Source organism: Micromys minutus, assembly GCF_963924665.1.
Source record: "Micromys minutus genome assembly, chromosome: 11".
Lineage (NCBI taxonomy): Eukaryota > Metazoa > Chordata > Mammalia > Rodentia > Muridae > Micromys > Micromys minutus.
In genome coordinates, this window is record NC_137980.1 from 15,509,267 (window position 1) to 15,530,010 (window position 20,744).

General features: G+C 44.9%; 1 protein-coding gene across 1 annotated transcript in view; it reads left to right on the forward strand.

Annotated features, from left to right (window-relative positions):
* Nucleotides 1-10,963: 10,963 nt before the first annotated feature.
* The window catches only part of ARSB (arylsulfatase B), a gene marked incomplete at its 5' end in the record, with an annotated part of 150,231 nt that continues 140,450 nt past the window's right edge, over nt 10,964-20,744 (forward strand). The window contains one exon of the mRNA XM_080925708.1: nt 10,964-11,263. Within this exon, the coding sequence (XP_080781834.1) occupies nt 10,964-11,263 (300 nt within the window). The remainder of the gene's footprint in view (nt 11,264-20,744) is intronic.

Sequence of the window (20,744 nt, forward strand, 5' to 3'; positions counted from 1 at the left end):
CAGGGCTTGTCTTAGTCAGGGTTTCTATTCCTGCACAAAACATCATGATCAAGAAGCAAGTTGGGGAGGAAAGGGTTTATTCAGTTTACACTTCCACACTGCTGTTCATCACCAAAGGAAGTCAGGACTGGAACTCAAGCAGGTCAGGAAGCAGGAGCTGATGCAGAGGCCATGGAGGGATGTTAGTTACTGGCTTGCTTCCCCAGGCTTGCTCAGCCTGCTTTCTTATAGAACCCAGCTCTACCAGCCCAGGGATGGCACCACCCACAATGGGCTGGGCCACCCCCCCCACCTTGATCACTAGTTGAAAAAATGCCTTACAACTGGAACTATGGAGGCATTTCCTCAACTGAGACTCCTTTCTCCAGCTTGTGTCAAGATGACACCAAACCAGCCAGTACAGGGCTATGGCATAGTCCCAACTACCTATGGGACCCTAGGTTTCATTCTCTGGACTAGGGGTAGGAATGAGGTGTGGAAGGGAGAGCCCAAGTGTAAACACTTTCAGAAAGTGGGTCATAGGCTGTGAGATCCCAGAGAATTGGGCCTAGGATTGATGTGAGCTCTGAATAGCAAACAGCCAGCATTCTTAAAAATACCAGAGTGGGCTGGCAAGGGGGTTCAGCAGATAGAGAACCTTACAGCCAAACTTGACAACCTGAGTTCATTCCCTGGGACCTACACAGGGTAAGTAAGGAGAGAGCCAGCTCTCATATGCCATCCCCTGACCTCTGTGCACTCACCACACCTAACATGGCCCACCCTCCCAATCAATAAATAAATGTAATAAAAAAGCAAATAAGTAAATGTAATAAGCCTTTGACAGTGTGAGACATGTATAAGAATCGTCCAGGAGACTCGTTCTAAAGAACTTATCATGACTGCACCTGGTGTACATCTACAGCCCAGCACTCAGGGCTGAGGCAGGAGGATGGGGAGTCCAAGGCTATCCTGAGCTACCAGAGACACAGATACGGGGAAGTGACTGATGGATGTCACCATGTTGTGGATGGGCACGTCCTGAGGAATCCCTATCTTTCTCCTGCTTTACTGATAAGGGAAAATTATCGGAGAAAAACGATTTTAAACTTTTTGAAGTGTGCCGTGGAGGATGTTGAATAGACAGACTGCATTATGGGCTTTCTGTGAACCCGCCCCCACCCCCTTTGTGCAAATTTAAGCTGAATCACAGGCAAAGCGCTGCTGTGAATGCAATGGCGTCTCGTAACACCGAGTTCAGAGAAAGCAAAGAGTTAATTCTGTTCTTTGGAAGAGTCAGTATATGGAATGGGCGCCAGTCCCATTGTAACCATAGAAGTCCACTGAGTTGTATATACATAAAACCTAAGCTCTAAGGATGACAGCTGCACTGTAAATCCCCTGAGATGGGAAGCGAGTTCACCTCAAGCCCTGTAAGGAAGGGGGAGGACCAATTGTCTCCTTAACGCGGTGGAAGTGTACTTACCATTCCAAAAGCTTCTCCATCAGGGATGCTTGGGATATTCCCATGAAGCACTTCGGTAGAGCCGGTTGGTTTCTCCGAGTTCTAACTTTGCCTTTTCCTCCCTTCAGAAAATGACCAAACGCCTGCGCATGGGTTGTTCCCTGAACCTCTTTGTTTCCCCACTCTTTCTCTGAAGGCCTCTCCCTTCCGCCATGCAGGTGCTTGCTGACCTCAATTGCAAACAGCACGGCTTTTCTCTTCCTCTTCTCCATCTTTCTCTTCCGGGCAGTTGCCAAGATTGACAGCACGCCTGCCCTGTTGACTTCCTCTCAGACGCTAATAAAATCATTTTAAAGCCTCTTTCTGAGTTCATTTCTGTTTTTTGTTTTAAACTTTCTTTCTTAGGTAGAATAAGAGGTTTCCCTGGTAACGCTGCTTTCCAGGGCCGTCCAGGTTACAGAAGCCTAGTGCAAGCATTTAGGAAAAAGAACAGATAACTCTTCAGTTAAAAACAGTGGTGTCATGGATATCAAAGGGACAGAACATTTTCAGAATGAAGGGGCAGAAAAGGGAGGCAGAAGATAAGGAGATATCAAGTAAGAATAAAAGCTGAACAGTACTGCTTGGGTTTAGCAGATGGTCTTTGGTGCCATCAGCGTGGACAGTTTTAGAGGACCAGTAAGGACAAGAGTCAGACTGCATCACTAAATGAACTAGGGGCAAAGACTTGGAGAATTGGGACATACTATTATTTTACTCTGGAGAAAGTAACTCTTGAACAAGATGAATCCAAAGAGTGTCAGAAGCTAGCTTAATAGAAGCGGAGGCAATTATTTTGTCAAACCATTTAAGAAGTTTGGCAGGTGCGAGAACATCTGAAGTAGCTTAGTTCTCTTTTCTTGCTCTGTAAAATTTTAAGTGTACACATCTATATAATTCATATCAGAAGGGAAGGAGACATCAAGTAAGATTAAAGGCTGAAAAATTCCCCTTGTATTAAGCAGAGTGACTTTGGTTGGTTTGGGTTTTTCAAGATTGGGTTTCTCTTTGAAGCCCTGGCTGTCCTGGAACTTACTGTGTAAATCAGGCTGGCCTTGAACTTAGAGAGGTCCAACTGCCTATGCCTCCCAAGCTGGGATTTCAAAAGGCGTGTGCCACCACAGCTTTTATGTGGCCACATAAGGCTTTTATGTTAATGCTGGGACCAAGACTTAGGTCCACATGCTTGCAAGTTTACAACTGACCGTCTCCTGGTCCCTTTGATGTATTTTTTGAGACCTGATTCATTTTATAACCCAGAGTGGCTTTGGCCCATTTCCCAGCATCACAAGTGCTAGAATGACAGGTCTTTAGCAGTATGACAAACGGTCTCTTACGTCTTAATGACCAGTGCACTCACTGTTTATGGAGGTAGTTTGGAGAGCTACGGTTTTCTCAGAGGTTCCTAATATTCACAGCTTCATGAAATCCATTTTTAGAGTGAGGTTTTACTGCTGGAATCACTCAAATTCACTCAGGCTGAGTCTATATCTTCAAACCCTATCGATCTAGCTATACTGTGTTTAAAGAACAAATCGGAAATACCGGTAACCACTGAGGGTTATAAATACAAAGAGACAGAGGTGAGCTGTTTTTTGATTCTGTTGTTTGATGTGACTGAAGTTTCTATGTGTTTATGTGTATCGTAAAACAGTAGGCAGACTGTAGGCTTCAGTGTGAACAGAGAAAATGGTAGTGTCATATGAGAAATTCAGTCTCTTATTCAAATTGTTAAAAATTATTTGTGTTTATGTGTATGTGTGTCTGTGTGAGCATATACCACCTGCCTGCAGGTGGCTACGGAGCCAGTAGAGGGCGCTGGATCCCATTCAAGTGGAGTTATGGGCAGTTGTGAGTTACCCAAGGTGGGTGCTGGGAACTGAACTCCTGTCCTTTAAATGAGCCGCACATATTCTGAGATGCTAAGCCCCAGATTTCTTCTTTTCAAGTTCTTAATTGTGTGAAAATCAAAAACACACATGATGAACTTTCTAATGAACAGGGACATTTTCAAGTACAGAGATATTTAAAAATAACCCAGAATTGTTCCTAAAGAATCAAAGACACAGACTACTGTAGTATGGTCATAAAAGCTGATCCCCCAAACGTATCATTTGATTGAAGTTTTTCCCTAATCACCTGTATGCCTGTTGCTCGTGTAAAAGAAATTGTGAGATCAAAAGGTTAAAAAATGTTTTTCCCCCAGGGCTGGAAATTGCTCAGTGATTAAGAGCTCTTGCAGAGGACCCGGGTTCCATTCCCAGACCCACAGGGCAGCTCACAACCTTCTGTAACTCCAGCCCCAGGAAATCTAATGCCCTCTTCTGGTGTCTGTGGGCACTGCATGCACATGGTACACATACATATATACATGCAGGCAGACACTCACATGCATGGGATTTTTAAAGTAAATAAGTAAATTACACACATGGCAAACCAGTTTATTGCAAAAAAATCTGTAGATATTAATATCGCCCCTTTTCAAGACCATATCACATATTTTAGAAATATTATCTTCTTGCTCTTTTTTTTGTGGTATAATATTTATTTCATTTTATTTTTCTCATTTGTATTTTGCTGATATAATTGTATATGTATACATCAACAAAAATTTTGAATCATCATATTTCTTTTCTGGTCGCTACTTCTTGTTTTATTTCATGCTAATACTAAAAAGTGACTGTGTCATATAGAAGAAGTAAGGTTTTTAAAAATGAATTGTATCATTTGCTTATCCCAAATTGTCTTCTTTTCCAACATTGGGGATTGAATCTATGAGCTAGCACATGGCAAACGAGCATCCTACCACTGAACTATTTCCTTAAACCCCCTTTTAGGACAGAGTCTAAGTTGCCAGGCTGGCCTTGAACTTCAAACCTCTTCCTCAGCCTCCAGAGTAAGGAGCCTCACCAAGGAGCCTTAAATTTCTTGAATTGCTGGGGTTAGCAGGACATCCCTGTGTGGCCTCTCCATGAGTTTAACTTGACAAACAGTTCAAATTCTCACCCTAACAGGCAGAATGCTCTGGTGGAGCCACCAAACAGTCCCTAGGATCATGTGGAGCAGACACAAGCAGCAGCTGGAACCACAGAAAAGACACAGCCCTGCTGCCACAGCTCCATTCAAAGAGGCTTCCTTACCCTCCCGCTCCGGGTCCTGACAGGGTGCCCGTTGTCTCAGTCTAGCTGGATGTCACGGAGGTGCAGAGGGCTGGCTCCCTGTGTCATGGAGCACAGAAGAGGAATTACAGAATATGGGCAGTGGTTATCAGCAGGACAGTGAGATGTCTGTTGCTCCATGTGTTCTTGGTCTCGACTTAGTTCTGGGTAAGCTAATACTTCAAAAAGTACTCACGGGATGACTTCACTAATTACTTCTGTTGCTGCGACCACCTGACAAGAAGCGGCTTCAGGGTAGAAGGACTGTTCTGGGGTCATGGTTTGAGGAAACAGTTCATCATACGAGGGAAGGCTCGGTAGTGAGGTGGGCTTGAGGCTGGGGTGACAGGAGGGTCAGGCTGTTTGCTCACACCTCTGGGGCAGGGACAAGAATCAGGGATGAGCTATAAACTTTGAGCTTATTTCTAACCCATGGACCCATTTCCTCCAACTAGAATATCCTTCCTGCAGACTCTTCGGTGTCCTCAAACAGCAGTATCACCCAGGGACAAAGTTTTTAAAGCACAAACCAGTTGGGAACTTTTTGCATTTTAACCATAAATTAAATGGTTTGTTTCTTTCTCTTTCTCCACGACAAAATGAAATATGCTGCTACTTAGGCTCACATAGGAAGATATGCATACCTAAATGTAAACACTATTTCTGAATTCTGGTATTTCTTATTAGAAATTCTAGAAAGGGTTGAAAGGCCTACTTTACATTGTGTGGCTTTTTGTACTTCTTAGTTTAACACAATTATGTGCATCTGCTTTTAAAAGACACTCTGCGCAGAATAGCACATATATTTCACTTTCTTCTCCAGTAGTGGAATTTTTTTGTTACAGAGTATGTTTTCCCTAAACACATGAATTCACATTGGTGTGGGGAATTGGATTGGATGTCATGTAGTTCCCTCTCTTGTGATAGAATCTCAGCTCGTGTCTGGACAGACCACGCCAGGCCAGTTCCACGTGGGAGAGGTTTATTAGGGGCAAAAGAGACAAAAGGGGGGTAGAGAAGAAGGGAAGAGAGGCAGGAAGGGTCTGCCTTTTGTTTAGACTGTGAGGGAACAGCTTGCAGGTAAAGGTGGGAGGTAAACCAAATGGATGCTGGGAATGTATGGCCATTGCCATGGCAACAGATGCGCAGGTCCCTGTTGCCTATGGGTGATGTCATGACTGGGTTCAGAGGTGAAAGCCAGTTCCTGATACCAACACCCTCTTTTCTTTCTTTTTTCCCCCCGAGACAGGGTTTCTCTGTGCAGCTCTGGCTGTCCTGGAACTCACTCTGTAGACCAGTCTGGCCTCAAATTCAGAGCTCCACCTGCCTCTTCCTCCTGAGTGCTGGGATTAAACGTACGTCCACCACTGCCTGGCATATGTAGCTTATTTCTAGGTGTAGTGTGGCACACCCCAAAAAAATGGTGTTCATTCTTTTTTTACGTGCAAAACAAAAAAACGCAAAACTGTACAAATGTCCACGGGCTGTAGAAGCCAAACACTAACTAGGCCAAGAGACCGGGCCATGTTAGGAGAGAGGAAATGGGATTGCTTTGTTAGAATCCACCATCCTAGGCATTCTGCCATGCCAGCATCTCTTCATCGGAGTAGAACTGCTCTGCGCTGTGCTCTGGCAGCTCTGAGACTGGAGGTGACAAAAAGTGGTCAGGATGAAGGGGTGAAGGAAGGTCCATTTTGAATCAGCCTCAGCCCTATTCAAACTTGCCGTTTTCATTTAGAGGATCTTAGAGCTCGGGGGGAATTATTTCTCTTTCTTTTTCCCTCTTACCTTTCCCTGCCTACGTGCACACGCGCACATGCTGAGACACAGAACAAAACCGACAAGACGCTGAGGTGATGCTTATGAAGAATTCCCCTCTTTCCCATGCCATATGAAGGTCCTCTTGCTTCAGTAGCACCAGAGACTGTAACGTGTGCACATAAACCTAACAAAGGGGAGAAGTGACCTCAGGCCACCCCTGGGACACCTGCGTTAGGACTTTTCTGGCCTGGAGATCCTTTCCTGAGCTGAAGATGTCTCCCAAGTCAATTTCTACAGCTAAGGGCATCATGAAGATAGTTTGGTAGATGGCGCCTAAACGAACAGACTTCAATCCTCTTTCTGATGTTCAAGGACCAGACTGCCACCCGGGAACAGAGCAATAGCAACCACAACTTAACACATGGGCACACAGTTCAGTTATCTCAGTGAAGAAAGTTCTCCTACCAGTCTTATCTCCAAGCCGAGTAGCTTTTCTTCATACACACCAACCGTTGGTTGCACTTTCAGACAGAAGGTGTTAAGGCTGCTTGGCCTTTGTGGCCAGGGCTTAGCATATTTAAAGGTGTTGAAACAAACAACCGTTGGGGAGAAGCATTGGAACATAGGCGTGTTTCTCAGCTTCTCTGAGCTTCTTCTGAGTGTAGTTTGCTGGTCTACAGCACAAGCCAAAAGCAGCAGGAGACAGTGGGTATGAGTGGCTGTGTGACTCCTTAGTGTAGGGTGAAGACTGGTGCTCATGGCGGTTTGCAGTTGTGTCATTACATACAATAGTGTAGTCACTAACAGGAACGTTAATAGGAACAGGACAAGAAGAAATAGCTACTCAGATGAAGAGATTTTTCAAAATTGAAGGTTATGGAAGGATACATGGTAAAATATTAAGTATGGTCCCATCCCTTTTGCTGGATCAATTAGGGACAGCCTTCCTCCTTCTCCCTCTTCCTCTCTCCCTCCCCCTCTCCCTCCCTCTTCCTCCCCCCTTTCCCCTCTTTCTCTCTCTCTTTCCCTCCCTCCTTCCCTCCCCCCATCTCATATACGCACTTATTTTAAGAAAATAAAAGCATGCTACCTATAACTTTCCCTAACTTCAAGAAAAGGTGTATTGGACGCTGCTCCCATTATCCTTGTAAATGATTAAAATTTCCAGGCACACAATTAACATTTGAAAGATGAAGCAATTCTGACAGCTCCATTTCAGTGGCAGTGGAGAAGATGAAATGCTTAGGAATTAATCAGAAAGACGTAACGAATGTAGGAGGAAAATCTTAGTGTACTCCTAAGGGTTACCAAAGTAGGCCTTGGGAAATGGAGAGGTAGCTCTTAGTCTCTGATACAACTGAGTATCACAGTGTCTGCAAATTAACTTAGAAACTGAATTCAGTCCCAAGAAAACGCCAGCGAGCATTTTTTATTTACTTATTTTGAAACAGAGTCTTGCTACACTGGCCCTGAGCTGACCATCTTTTTGTCTCAGCCTCCTGAAGGCTGGGGTTACAGTGTTCTACCGTGCCCAGCTCCAAAACTCCCTCACTAGACTAGATATGCTGATATGAAAGATCACACAGGAACTCGACCTGCAGGATTAACTAGGGGAACACATAAGGGGCAAAGCGGTGGCAGCTGGTCCTATCACGGCTCACTGGAAAGTTATGGATGTCTCTGTTACAGAAACAGTACAAATCCAAACAGATCCCTCATCGGATGGGGTCCTACAAACCACAGACAACTAGAAGTAACTGCTGGAAAGTGAGGCATGGAGGCCTCACTGGGGAAAGGAAGGTTCATGCAAACCAATCCAGCCCAGAACAGGAAAATGCTAAACAATTATTGGAAAGAATAAAAACCCTAGAAAGGAACACCTTCTGGAAGTATATCTGACTGCTTGGGGGTTATGGTTTGACCCCTTGGCAGGCCTAATCCTTATGATCATGTTAACCCTAAATCCTTATGATCATGTTAACCCTAAATCCTTATGATCATATTAACCCTAAATCCTTATGTTAATCCTACTCTTTGGTCCCTTTCAGCTGTCTCACCAAGTCTCACCAACAAAAGACTTAAACAAAAACAAAAACTTTCACATCCCATAAGGCCACTGAATCCTTCATGGCAGAAACCTACCTGCTCTTATCCAGTCTAGAAGCTACCTCAACATGCCCCTCCCAGTGTTGAGAGTGTAGCCCCTTTCAGCATGAAGCAGCCTCCCCACAACAATCCCTCCCCTCTTTCTTGTTACCCTTCTAGGGTTAGGATATGTTGGTGCCATGAGAAATTGGATCAGGCTGTACTGGGCAATAGTCCCAAGTCATAAAGAGTGGCTTAGCCCCACCTGACCATTCCAGAGGCACCTGCAGAAACATGTCCAGATGATAAAAACAACCCACTCTGCTCCCAAACAAACCACAAAAATTGGTTATAACTTCCTGGTTGCGCTGTGCATGTGTGTATGTGTGTCTCCCAGCCCCCATTTATACACTCAACCCTTTGAAAAGCTAGGGCCACCTCCTTGTTCCAATAAAGCAGTGTCATTTAGCATGTTGAAGTGTGTGTGTGTGTGTGTGTGTGTGTGTATGTGTGTGTGTGTGTGTGTGTAATTATGCTAAAGGACTATGGCATATTGATCAAAAAAAGAACCCAAGAGTTCACAATGAATTAAATTCAGGAGAAACTCGGAAACTCATAGAAAGGAGACTAAAAAGTCACCATTGGTAGCCATCCTAATTATAATCTATTCATGCGAGAAATGAAAGCTGATAATCAAAAGTTTGAGGGCTCCTTAGTAATTACAAGGGGGAAACGGTAACTGTGCAGTGGAGACCTGATGCCAGTAACAGGGGATCCCACACAAGAGAGCAAACCAGCACTGCCTCCCTGTCTGCGGCACGAGGAAGCACCGGCTTCACTTTCGTGTACTCTTGTCAAATCTGAGAGGAACATGGAATGAACAGCAGCAGGGAGATCTTAAAAATATAACTGCACAGTGTGCATGCGATGGGTGTTCAGCACACAGATGAAAATCCCACCCTTCACTGGCACGTTTCCAGAGCACCACCGGCTTACACTCGCAGTTGGAGATGTAGGGTGTGGGGAGTCTTGGGGTGTGTTTAGTTCCAGGAGCAGTAATTACAGGAGGCCATTTGATGTTTATCAAGGGCAGAGAAAGCCTGGGCTAGTGGGGTATGTCTGCAATCCCAGCTCCTCTCAGGGTAGCCGAAGAGGCAGGAGGACAGAGCTGGAGGAAGTTATCCTGGGCTACATAGCACCTGGCTTAAAAACAAAAGGACAGGGATGTAGAAAAACAATTATGGGGTAGAGGAATACAGACCACAGTAGGCATCCCCATCCCCTCCGATACTATCTTCAACATGAAGGGAAAGGATTGTCTTTGGGTTTTAAACTGCCGAAATTTAAATTTTCCTAGCTATATTTCACTAAACATAAGAAGTAGTTATTTACTTCAAAGAAAACTTTCAAGTACGTTAGGAGAGAAACACATTCAAGGACTTTTACTTTTCTTAAAGAAAACATTTTTTACACTCACACAAATGCAGAAATGAATACATCACGAGATCTCATCTAACTTATTAACGAAGAAACCGGCAAAAAATTGAAACTCTTGTACAGAAAGAACTTTAGCACAAACACCCATCCGTCAACTGCATGGAAGTCAGTTTTAAGTACGTTCAGCAGTAATGACTTACAAGCCTATTATTCATCCGGAGCTTCTAAAGCTATAAAGTAACCCCCAAGGTCTTGGCCTCAGCCAGACAGCGTGTGTTCTCCTGGCAGTGCAGAATTCTTCCCCCCCCACCCCCCACCTAACAGTTTATCACCGAGCTCTAGACACTGAGTAAGCAGAAGGTCTTAGGTGGGCATACCCTGAACGTCTTAAAACGAGACATCACCATTTCATTTGAAATTCTGTGCAGACAGAATGTGTTTGGCCCACTGATGTTGGGTGCACACTTCATAAATGAATCTGAAACACCATCTGCACCGCTCTATTTTCTCATCTGCCCCAAGAGACGGCCTTGATTGAGCTAGACACATCAGGCAGGCAGACAGACAGACAGACAGACAGACACGCGCACACGCGCACACACACACACACACACACACACACAAAGAGAGAGAGGGAAGGAGGGAGGGAGGGAAGGAGACAGAATGTGGAGCCAGCAATCCAGCCATTACAAAGTGGTTTCTTCTAGGGATAAAGGGCGCTAATTATCCTGCTCAGCTGCCAAGGTTACAGCTAAATTTGATCAAATAAAGCTTGTGAAACCGCTTTGGAACTTGTGGCTCTCAAGTTCATGGCTAGGGAAAATTAACGGGCCTCTGGGCCTTGGAAGTAGCTGCTGAGTTTGCCCGGGTGCCCCGTGCGGCTCCTCCCCCGGCCCCTCCGGGAGGCGGAGGCCGTGCACGCCGGCCCTCCCCAGCCCGCGGCCCGCCCAGGTGAATGTCATCTCGTTGGGGGCACGGGCTGCTCAGTTCCCGATTCTGTCGGGGGTGCCAGCAGCTCGGGCTCCGCAGGCTGCTAAGGATGGGCAAGATGAGCGGATGCACGAGCAGGAACCGGGCTGGAGGACCCGGGCCGCAGCTGCCACTGTCCCTGCTGCTGCTGCTGCTGCTGCGGGCCCAGGCCTCCGGGGCCACCCAGCCGCCCCATGTGGTCTTTGTGCTGGCGGACGACCTGGGCTGGAACGACGTGGGGTTCCACGGCTCGGCCATCCGCACGCCCCACCTGGATGCGCTGGCCGCAGGCGGCGTGGTCCTGGACAACTACTACGTGCAGCCGCTGTGCACGCCCTCGCGGAGCCAGCTGCTCACCGGCCGCTATCAGGTACGAGGAGCCTCCGGCCCCGCGTGACCCCGCGAGCTGGCACCGGGGGCTCACACGGACCGCGCTCGCCACCCCGGGCTTCCCCAGGCGGCTGTCTAGGGCAGCCACTGCGCATGCCTGGCTTCCTCCTGGTGGCCGAATGCTGGAGTGGCTTTCATTTTCTCTAGGTCGGAGGAGAGGGGGTTTCGGCGGACTGGAGGGGTTGTGTCTGTGATCGGTGAGGATGGGATAGGATAGGTGAGGTTCTGAAGAGGAAGGATGGAGAAGAAAAGGCCCAAGGAGCTCCAGAGGGGCATTAAAGCGAGAGGCCGCACTGGGACGGACCCTGAGGACTGGCGTGTGTCATGGGTCAGGAGTGACCCACTTGAGCCAGGAGAACAGGAAGTAGATGGGAGTTTTAGAGATTTAGAAACACAAGAAGGATTTGGGATTGTTGACAGGGGAGCTACACCAGAAAAGCCTTCGGTGAATGAGCCTGGGGAATATGTGAGAGGCCTTAACCTTTCTCCCAATCCCTGCTGTGGCCCGGAGCCAGGCCACAGGTGAGGCAAGGGGCACCCTACCTTGCCTATAAGTATGCATTTGTCAACAACGTGGAAACTCCAGCTCCTATCTCCCAGCTCCTCCGCTGTGCACGACCAACAATGGAAGTCATTTCCAGGTTCTCCACACCCCTGAAAACAGGGTTGCTGATATCCCTGCCCCACTTGAGGGTGGATTTAGCCCACATGAGTATCTTCACTGTCCTTTTAGGAAGGATCTGCAACTAATGTATTTTATCCACAGAGTATGTGTATGTTAAATGACTGGGAACAGTAAGAACATTTTTGTAGTGTTTTTATTGTATTAAAAGTTAGAAGAAGAAGAAAAACAGAAAACAAAACACCCACCGGTTTTCTTGAACGCCCTTTACAGGTGAGGGAATAGCTTGGATGTCAGTGGAGGATCAGACAACCATACACTGTAATCCTTAGTTTGTTACACCCACTCCTCACCTCAGACTATGAACTTAGGCTTCCCTCGTTCCAGGTTTGATAGGCTTTTAAAATCCTGATGTGATTATGACCAAATTAAATTGAATAATTTTTAGTGGTTACTATTGTGTAGTGGTATTTTCTCTGTCTCTGTCATCTATCTATTTTCTATCTATTCATCTATCGATCTATCGATCTCTAAACACACACAATCACAAACTTGTGTCCTTTCTTCATGCAAAGACTTAGACAACATGGTCCTAGCACGGCTCTTGAGTACAAAGATGTCAGATAGCAGACACCCGAGGAAACTGAGTTAGCAGTACACGTGTGATACCATCCGCCGTGTGATGGTAGGAATAAACAAGCACGGTTTATTCAGCAAGCATTTTGAACCTGCTGCCTTCCTACATGCGTAGGAAGATGTTCTAAGACTGAGATAAAGATTCCAACTCTGATTCAAAGACCGAAGAGAGACGATAATATTCTTCCGAGGGACTCAGAACTATCTATGGCCAGAGCTTTCTATGGAGCTAAAACACAGTTTGCTTTCCATCAGCAGTAAGGGCATCCCTGGCCAGGCTGTTTAGTGTAACCAGTAATCCCCAGACCACAGCGAGTAGCACCCCAGCACACAGTAGGAGTCTCCCAGTGAGCCACTCTCCAGAAGTAGGGTAAGGTGGTTCTGCATTTGCTCTCAAGATCGAGAACTGAACTCACGTTGCAAAATAATGGAGGGGCTGCTCTTTTGTGCAACATCCTCCTAACAGACATGGAGGAAAGACATGGAAGGGGAAAAGCAATTATTGCACTTCAAGCCTCACTTACAGGATCAATGGCTTCACTCCTAAAGTGCTGCACCCACCAAGTGCTTGACAGCACCTGAGTATTGGGAGGGAACCTGTGGTTACTAAGTAAACTGTGTTAATAAAGAGAAGGAGAAGTTCTTCAGAACCATCTGAGTTGCCTCAAAGGAGCTGACTCAAACATAATCTGTCACCAACTTCATGAAATCCTGCTAAAGATTACTTTGGTTCAGTGATATCCTTTCACTGGACTCTAAGAATGACCATTGCTTTCAAAACCTCCATGTTGGAACATTATCAGAGTCTTTCTCATATGCCTCAAATGCTAATTAAAACTCGGTGATTTTTATACCTAAATAATTTAAAACGGATGACATCTCCATGTTTAGAATCCTTGTAAGAGCTAAAAGAAAATATCTGGGCCAGGCAGTGGTAGCACCCAGGAGGCAGAGGTAGATGGATCCGTGTGAGTTCAAGGCCAGCCTGGTCTACAGAGTTTCAAGACAGCAAAAGCTACACACAGAGAAACTCTGTCTTGAAAAGTCAAATGTACCATATTCTGTATCTTCCAAATAATCCATTATTTTCTCACACAGCAACCTCTTTATATTTCTTGGAGTCATAGTGACTTATTAGTGGAGAAGGTTCGGAAACATCCAAATAGTTTTCTCTGTAATATCAGCGTTGTTCTTTGAAACTGAATTCTAGGGTTTTTTTTTTTTTTTTTTTTAGAATTATTTTATTTGTGTGTGAGTACACTGTCACTGTCTTCAGACATACCAGAAGAGGGCACCAGATATTATTACAGATGGTTGTGAGCCACCATGTGGTTGCTGGGATTTGAACTCAGGACCTCTGGAAGAGCAGTCAGTGCTCTTAACCACTGAGCCATCTCTCCAGCCCCTGACTTCTAGTTCTCCTGTTATGATGTTATATTTGTACTAAAGAGCAGTAACTTTTCAGTTTTAAAAGCTATGTTGTATTAGCATTGTTTTATTACACAAGTTTGTGAGCTGAGGCTGGAAGAAGGTAAGATTGTTGGGGGGAAATGACTTGGGTGACAAAGCTTGTTTCTCCAGCATGACAACCTGATTTCAGATCCCTAGAGCCCACAGAGAAGGTCAGGCTGGTGCCACGTGTCTTTAACCACAGCACTGGCAAAATAGGAAGTGGCTCCTTGGATGCTCACCAGCCAGCTAGACTCTCTATACATGGCAGAGTTTCAGACCAATGGGAGACCCTGTCTCAAAACAAAAAAGTAAAAGGTGCCCGAGGGCTGACACCTTACATTGTCCTCTGGCCTCCACAATGGGCTACTGTACACGAACATGCCTGTACCCATATTTACACACACACACACACACACACACACACACACACACACACAGACACACAGAACAAATGTGCCCAAGGCCACAGGGCTAAGATATGGACTTGCTATGAACTAGGCAGTGTGTTCAGAATCAGTATTTATAGCAACTACATCCTGTTTACTCCTTAGAAGTATTAAAAACGGGCTGGAGAGATGGCTCTGGTTAAGAACACTGACTGATCTTCCAGAGGTCCTGAGTTCAATTCCTAGCAACCACATGGTTGCTCACAACCATCTGTATTGAGATCTATTGCCCTCTTCTAGTGTCTGAAGACAGCTATAGTGTACTTAAATAAATAAATTAATTAATTAAAAAGTATTAAAAACCTCTGCAGTGTTCCTTCATACTTAATACTATCATTATTTTTAACATCTAAGTTGCTCTTAAATCTCCTTATCGGAAAAGTGAAGCTATTATATTTTTTTCATCAAAAATTCAAGAGTCGGGCTGGAGAGATAGCTCAATGACTAAAAGCACTGACTGCTCTTCCAGAGGTCCTGAGTTCAATTCCCAGCAACCACATGGTGGCTCACAACCATCTGTAATGAATTCTGATGCCCTCTTCTGGTGTGTCTGAAGACAGTGACAGTGTACTCATAAATAAACAAATCTTAAAAAAAAAAAAAAAAAAAAATCAAGAGTCCTGTCTGTGGCCTTGGCAATTGTGGCATTTGGTTTTAATTGTGGACTTGACACCATCTCTGGGAAGACCGCCTTAGTAGTCTGGGCTGTGGGCAGTTGTTCTGACTGTGCTAATTTACATACAGCCGCTGCACCTTCCCCAAGTCTGAGGCCTGGGCTAGGGAAGTGGAGAAACGGCTGAATAGTAAACGTGCTCTTTCATCGATCGATTGTGGTGTGATGTAATCGGCTATCTCAAGTGCCTGCCTTGACTTCCCTTCTATGATAACTTGGAATTTCAACCTAAAATAACTCTTTCTCCTGTAAGTTACTTCTTTCTTTAAATCATTTATCACCACAGCAATAGAATTAAAACTAGGATGTCAGTCATACTGATATAACTTAGTTGCTTGAAGTAACAGTTGCCTCCAAAGCTTACTGGCTGTCCAGAAGCTTCTAACCTCCGTACAATCTTACCTAGGTCTAGAATGTTTTCAGCCTCTCAAGAGTTACTGCCGAAAAAGCTCTTTCTGAATCCTGGATGCGTGACTTAACTCAATTGTTCTGGTTCAAAATTCCTGTTCACACGGATGGACTCCAATCTGGAATCCTCCGGCTTCACCTGAATTGCTCTGCTTGACCTCAAAGTCTGTTCTCACCTTCTCGTTCTCTCTTCAGACTCTATATAACTGTATAACTGTTCCTGTAAAACTGCCTCCTCTGTGCCCCCCCCCTCGTTATGTATATGAGTACATATATGTACTCATATGTAGTACGCTGTTACTGTCATCAGACACACCAGAAGAGGACATCAGATCCCATTACAGATGGTTGTGAGTCACCATGTGGTTGCTGGGAATTGAACTCAGGACCTCTGGAAGAGCAGTCAGTGCTCTTAACCACTGAGTCATCTCTCCTGCCCATGCGCTGCTCTCTCTTAAGTAGCTTCCCTTTTCTCTCTCTTATGAGATTTGGGCATATCCTATCCTGTCAAATCTTTTTCTGATTTGTCACTTTGTCTGCCACTCAATTAGACATCCTGTTTAAACGTGGGTGCTTCCTTCCACAAACTAACTTTACCTTTATTGTTTGGGATTAAAGGTGTGTGCTAAGTGTGTGCCTGTATTCTAGCCAGAGGGATTAAAGGTGTATGTTAAGGGCTGAGCCACACCACTAGAAACAGTGTTTTTCCAGTAATCAGCACAATCCTGCAGCTCACAGTGTGTTCAAATACCCTGAAACAAATCTCTTCCAAACAGTAAAATACCTAGAACTTTGCTAGCTCGAGCTTTTGTTTGTTTCTTGTTTTTCGTTTGAAAGGGATGAGTAAGGAGGACATATAAAACCAGCATCTAATATTACACGTGCGAGTCTCTCTGGTTTCTTCAGGGAGTCTTAGAGCTTTCACCCTTACACTGACTTCTGTACTTACTCTGAGGCAGTTTGTGTGAGCCGTGTGGACAGTCTAATGCCGCTTGTAGATGGATGTTCGTTTCTCCTTCATCTTTTCACCTACCGTCATCGACAATCCATTGACCATGGACTCTCAGGTCCTGTTCCACCAATCTCCACGATTGTCATGGTGCTGGAATGTCAGTCTTGACCACCATAGCTGTATGTGAGGTTCCAGGATGAGGAAGTGTAAATTTTGTCCCCCTTATTTCCCCTGAGATTTTAATTGATTTTGAGCCCCTTGACTTCTATATGGATTTTAGGATCACCTTGTCTACTTGAGGGGCAGGGAGAGACACAGATTGTTGGCAGGGATTGCACTGATCTGCAGAACCACTTGAAAGTATCCCAGCTTTAACAGCTGGAATCTTCCAACCCTGGGATGAGCCCTCTTCCTGACTTTTCGGGTTTTCTTTAATGCCTTTCAGCAGCATCCGTAGTTTCCAGGATACAGATTTGTCATTTGTAGGATAACATTTATTTCTGCATATTTCATTTTTTATGCCATTGTGAGTGCAATTGCTTTCTTAATTTCATTTTCAGATGTTTAGGACTATTGTATAGAAGTACAAGTGATGTATTCACACTTGAAATTCTTGAGGGACTTGGTGTGTGTCTGTGTATATGTATGTGTATGTTTGTATGTGTATCTTTGTGTACATGTATGTGTCTCTCTCTGTGTGTGTATCTGTGTGTGTGGGTGTATGTCTGTGTATATGTGTGTGTATGATGTGTGTCTATATGTGTATGTATCTGTATGTATATATGTGTCTTTGTGTATGTGTATCTGTGTGTATGTGCTGACTACATGTCTGTGTATGTATATATATGTGTGTATGTGGTGAGTATGTGTATGTGTGTATGTATATATGTATGTATATATATGTATGTATGAATGTATATGTATATCTGTGTGTATATGTATCTGTATGTACATGTGTGTGTCTCTGTGTGTGTATGTATATTGGCGTGTATATATGTGTCTGTGTATATGTGGGTGTATGTGTGTGTCTCTATGTATGTATCTCTGTGTACGTGTGTGTGTGTGTGTCTATGTGTATCTGTGTGTGTATGTGGTGACTGTGTACCTGTGTATGTATGTATATATGTGTATGTGGTGAATGTGTGTAGCATGTGTGTATGTATGTGGTATGTGTATGTGGTGTGTATGTGTCTGTGTGGTATGTGTGTATGTATGTGGTGTGTGTATGTGTGTGTATGTTTGTGTGTCTGTGTGTGTATATGTGGTGTGTGTGTATGTGTGGTGTGTGTATTTGTGTATATGTGTGTATGTGGTGTGTGTGTGTATATATGTGTATAAATACATATATATATGTGTGGTATGTGTGTGTGTGTGTGTGGTATATGTTTATGTATGTGGTGTGTGTATGTGGTGTGTGTATGTATATGTGTGGTGTATTTGTATGTTTGTACGGTGTGTGTGTGTGACCTCAATGTTTCCTGGATTAGCACTTTTCTTGCTTGCTTCTTTGGTAGTATTTCCTCCCGGTTGCTCAGGCTAGAACCTGTAGTGTACATTTAGTGGACGATTGTCTTGTTCAGGTTGGTGGTCCATCACCATGAAATGCAGTGTGTGTTTAACTGGTGTTGATGGAGCATTTTGTCGAGCCAGGTGCTAAGCTAGACTGTCAGGGTCTCCAGTGCTTTAGTCTGGCTGAGGTGAGGGCAGGAACGAGAGGGAGTGGAATAGAGCACGTAAACAGTGCTCAGAAGCAAAGGAAAGAATCGAATTTAAGGGGCAGGGCGAGAAGAGTTGAAAATAGTGGGTGAATGTCCTGAGAATGTCCCCCAGGAAGCAAGATTGACAGAGGTCAAGGTCCTGCAAACAGTCTTTGCTCCCAAAGAGAAACTGGCCCCTGAGGTTGGCTTCAGCTTGTCCTAAGACTGAGGAGAAGGTGGTGCTGGGTGGGAACTGAGGGGATGAAGGGTCAGGAGCATGTGGGGTGCACAGAGGAAGGCTAAGTCTCCCTGGGCCTAAGGCTTCCTGTTCCCAATAAAAACATTAAGCCTTCAACTCTGAGTGTTGCTTTTTCCTTAGTAATGTTGCACTTAGGATATTATTATATCCTAAAGAATGCATCCAATTTAACACTGTTTTACATACATGTATTTCAAGGAACTGTAATGAACAGCCATGTAGTGCCCTTTTTCTTGGCTGGCCTAGAATTCATTATGTATCCCTGGCTGGCCTTGAACTCACAGAGATCTGGGGCATCTTTCTCCCGAGTACTGGGATTAAAGGCTGTATTGCCATATATAGCTCAGTCGGTATTCTTATTTTTAAAATTGTGTCTAGGAAATGCGTCCTGAAGTTTCTAATGTAAAGACTGTTCCTGCCCCTCACTTCTTCCATTAGGCAGTACCTCTTAATTAGTTTCCTAGTGATGCTATAAGGAATATTATTTCATATTCATTTGTCCTTGGTTCAGGCTTTTTAATCTTTCTTAATAGAGTCTCTACAGTTTGAAAATACTAAATTTTCAGGTTCTAACAAGTTGACTTGATTCACTGTACAATACTTATTATATGTCTTCATTCCCAATAAATTTTCTTAATTTAAATTTTATTTTATTTTTTACATGTATGGGAGTTTTACCTGCCAATATGTTATGTGCCATGTTTATGCCTGGTGCTGTGGAGGCAGAGGAGGGCATCATATCCCCTGGAACTGTAGTTGCAGATGGTTGTGAGCTACCATGTGGGTACTGGGAACTGAACCTGGGTTCTTTGAATAAGCAATCAGTGCTCTTAACCACCGAGCCACTCCTCCAGGCTCCAATAAAAAAAAATTACACTTTAAAAAGTTGATCCATTTTATTTTATGTGTACAAATGTTTTGCCTGGGTGCGAGGACTCTGCTGGTAACCCCGGCCCTTGAGAAGCTGAGGCAGAAGGATCATGAGTTTGAGGCTAGATTCAGATATGTAGAGAGTACAAGGCCAGCCTGGCTACAAAGCGAGGCTTGTCACACGCAAGCAAAACAAGGACTTGAGATGTAGCTCAGTGGTAGAGTACTTGCTTGTCTTTTAAAGAAACTTTCGAAAAGGCCAGGGGTGAGGTGCATACCTTTAATCTTTGAGGCCAGCTTAGTCTATATAGGGAGACCTTATCTCTCACATACCTGTTCGAGCATGCTTGAGTACACACACACACACACACACACACACACACACACACACACACACACACACACACACACACGAAGGATGGAAGAAAGATGAAAGGGTAATAAAAATGGTAAGTCTTTATGAAAACACTAACTCTCTTTAGTCCTCAACCTGCTTGTCCTGTGGGGACTGAGGAGGTCACCCCACACCAGAATTTGATAAACCTTGGCAGAGACGACAGCTGATGAAATATGACGCTGGGTTTCCTTCCTAAGGGACCTCAGCCACATTTTTCTTAATCATATTGATAAATAGAGCAGACGCTCTCAGGGTCTCTCACTCACCCCCGAGGCAGAACCTTGAGCAGGAAATATGGGGAAGGAGCTGTGAAGTTCAGGACAGGGTACTCTTGACTCGTGCTTCAAGTTTCCCTCTGGACTGTCAGGAGAAGTGTGCAGAGGAAGAGGGCCGTGGGCATGACACTGCTTCTAAACGTGGACTCAGTAGCTGCTGCTCCTGTTTGTCCTCGGGGTCTGGCCGGGTCCCCATCAGCATTGGTAGATCCCAGTTATTGAATTGGGTTAAACAGAAGAGGAACTGGGAGGAAGGGGAGGAGAGCCTTGGGCGAGGCCATGTGATGCTAATTGGAAAAATCACGGTCTTCTGGCCCCAAGCATGCAAGGAGGCAGAGATCAGGGCAGCGTGCAGCCTGGAGGCCGTCCTGGACCTGTGCTACTGCACTGTGCTCACTTAAGGTGAGGACACAGGGTGCATCAGGCTTAGAAGGGGAGCAGGAGCGCTAGCCAGCAGTCAAACATGTGTCTCTAACACAAGGCACCCAGGGCGGCTTCCTCTGGCGCAGGTGGTTAATTTACCTCCCAAGAAACTGGAAACAAGAAAATAGGAAGTTAAGTCTGGAGTTGAATGGGATATGATCAGTTGGCTTGTGGCCTTTCTGTGGTTGGTTGACTGATGTGGTTGGTTATTGGAATAATCACTCTGGGGGCGGTGAAATGGTTTAGGGGAGCTTGCTGCCAAGCCTGCTGCCCTGAGCTCAGTCCTTAGGCTCCACATGGTGGGAGGAGAGCGCCAACCTCTTCTCTGATCTCCACGTGTGTGAAATGGTG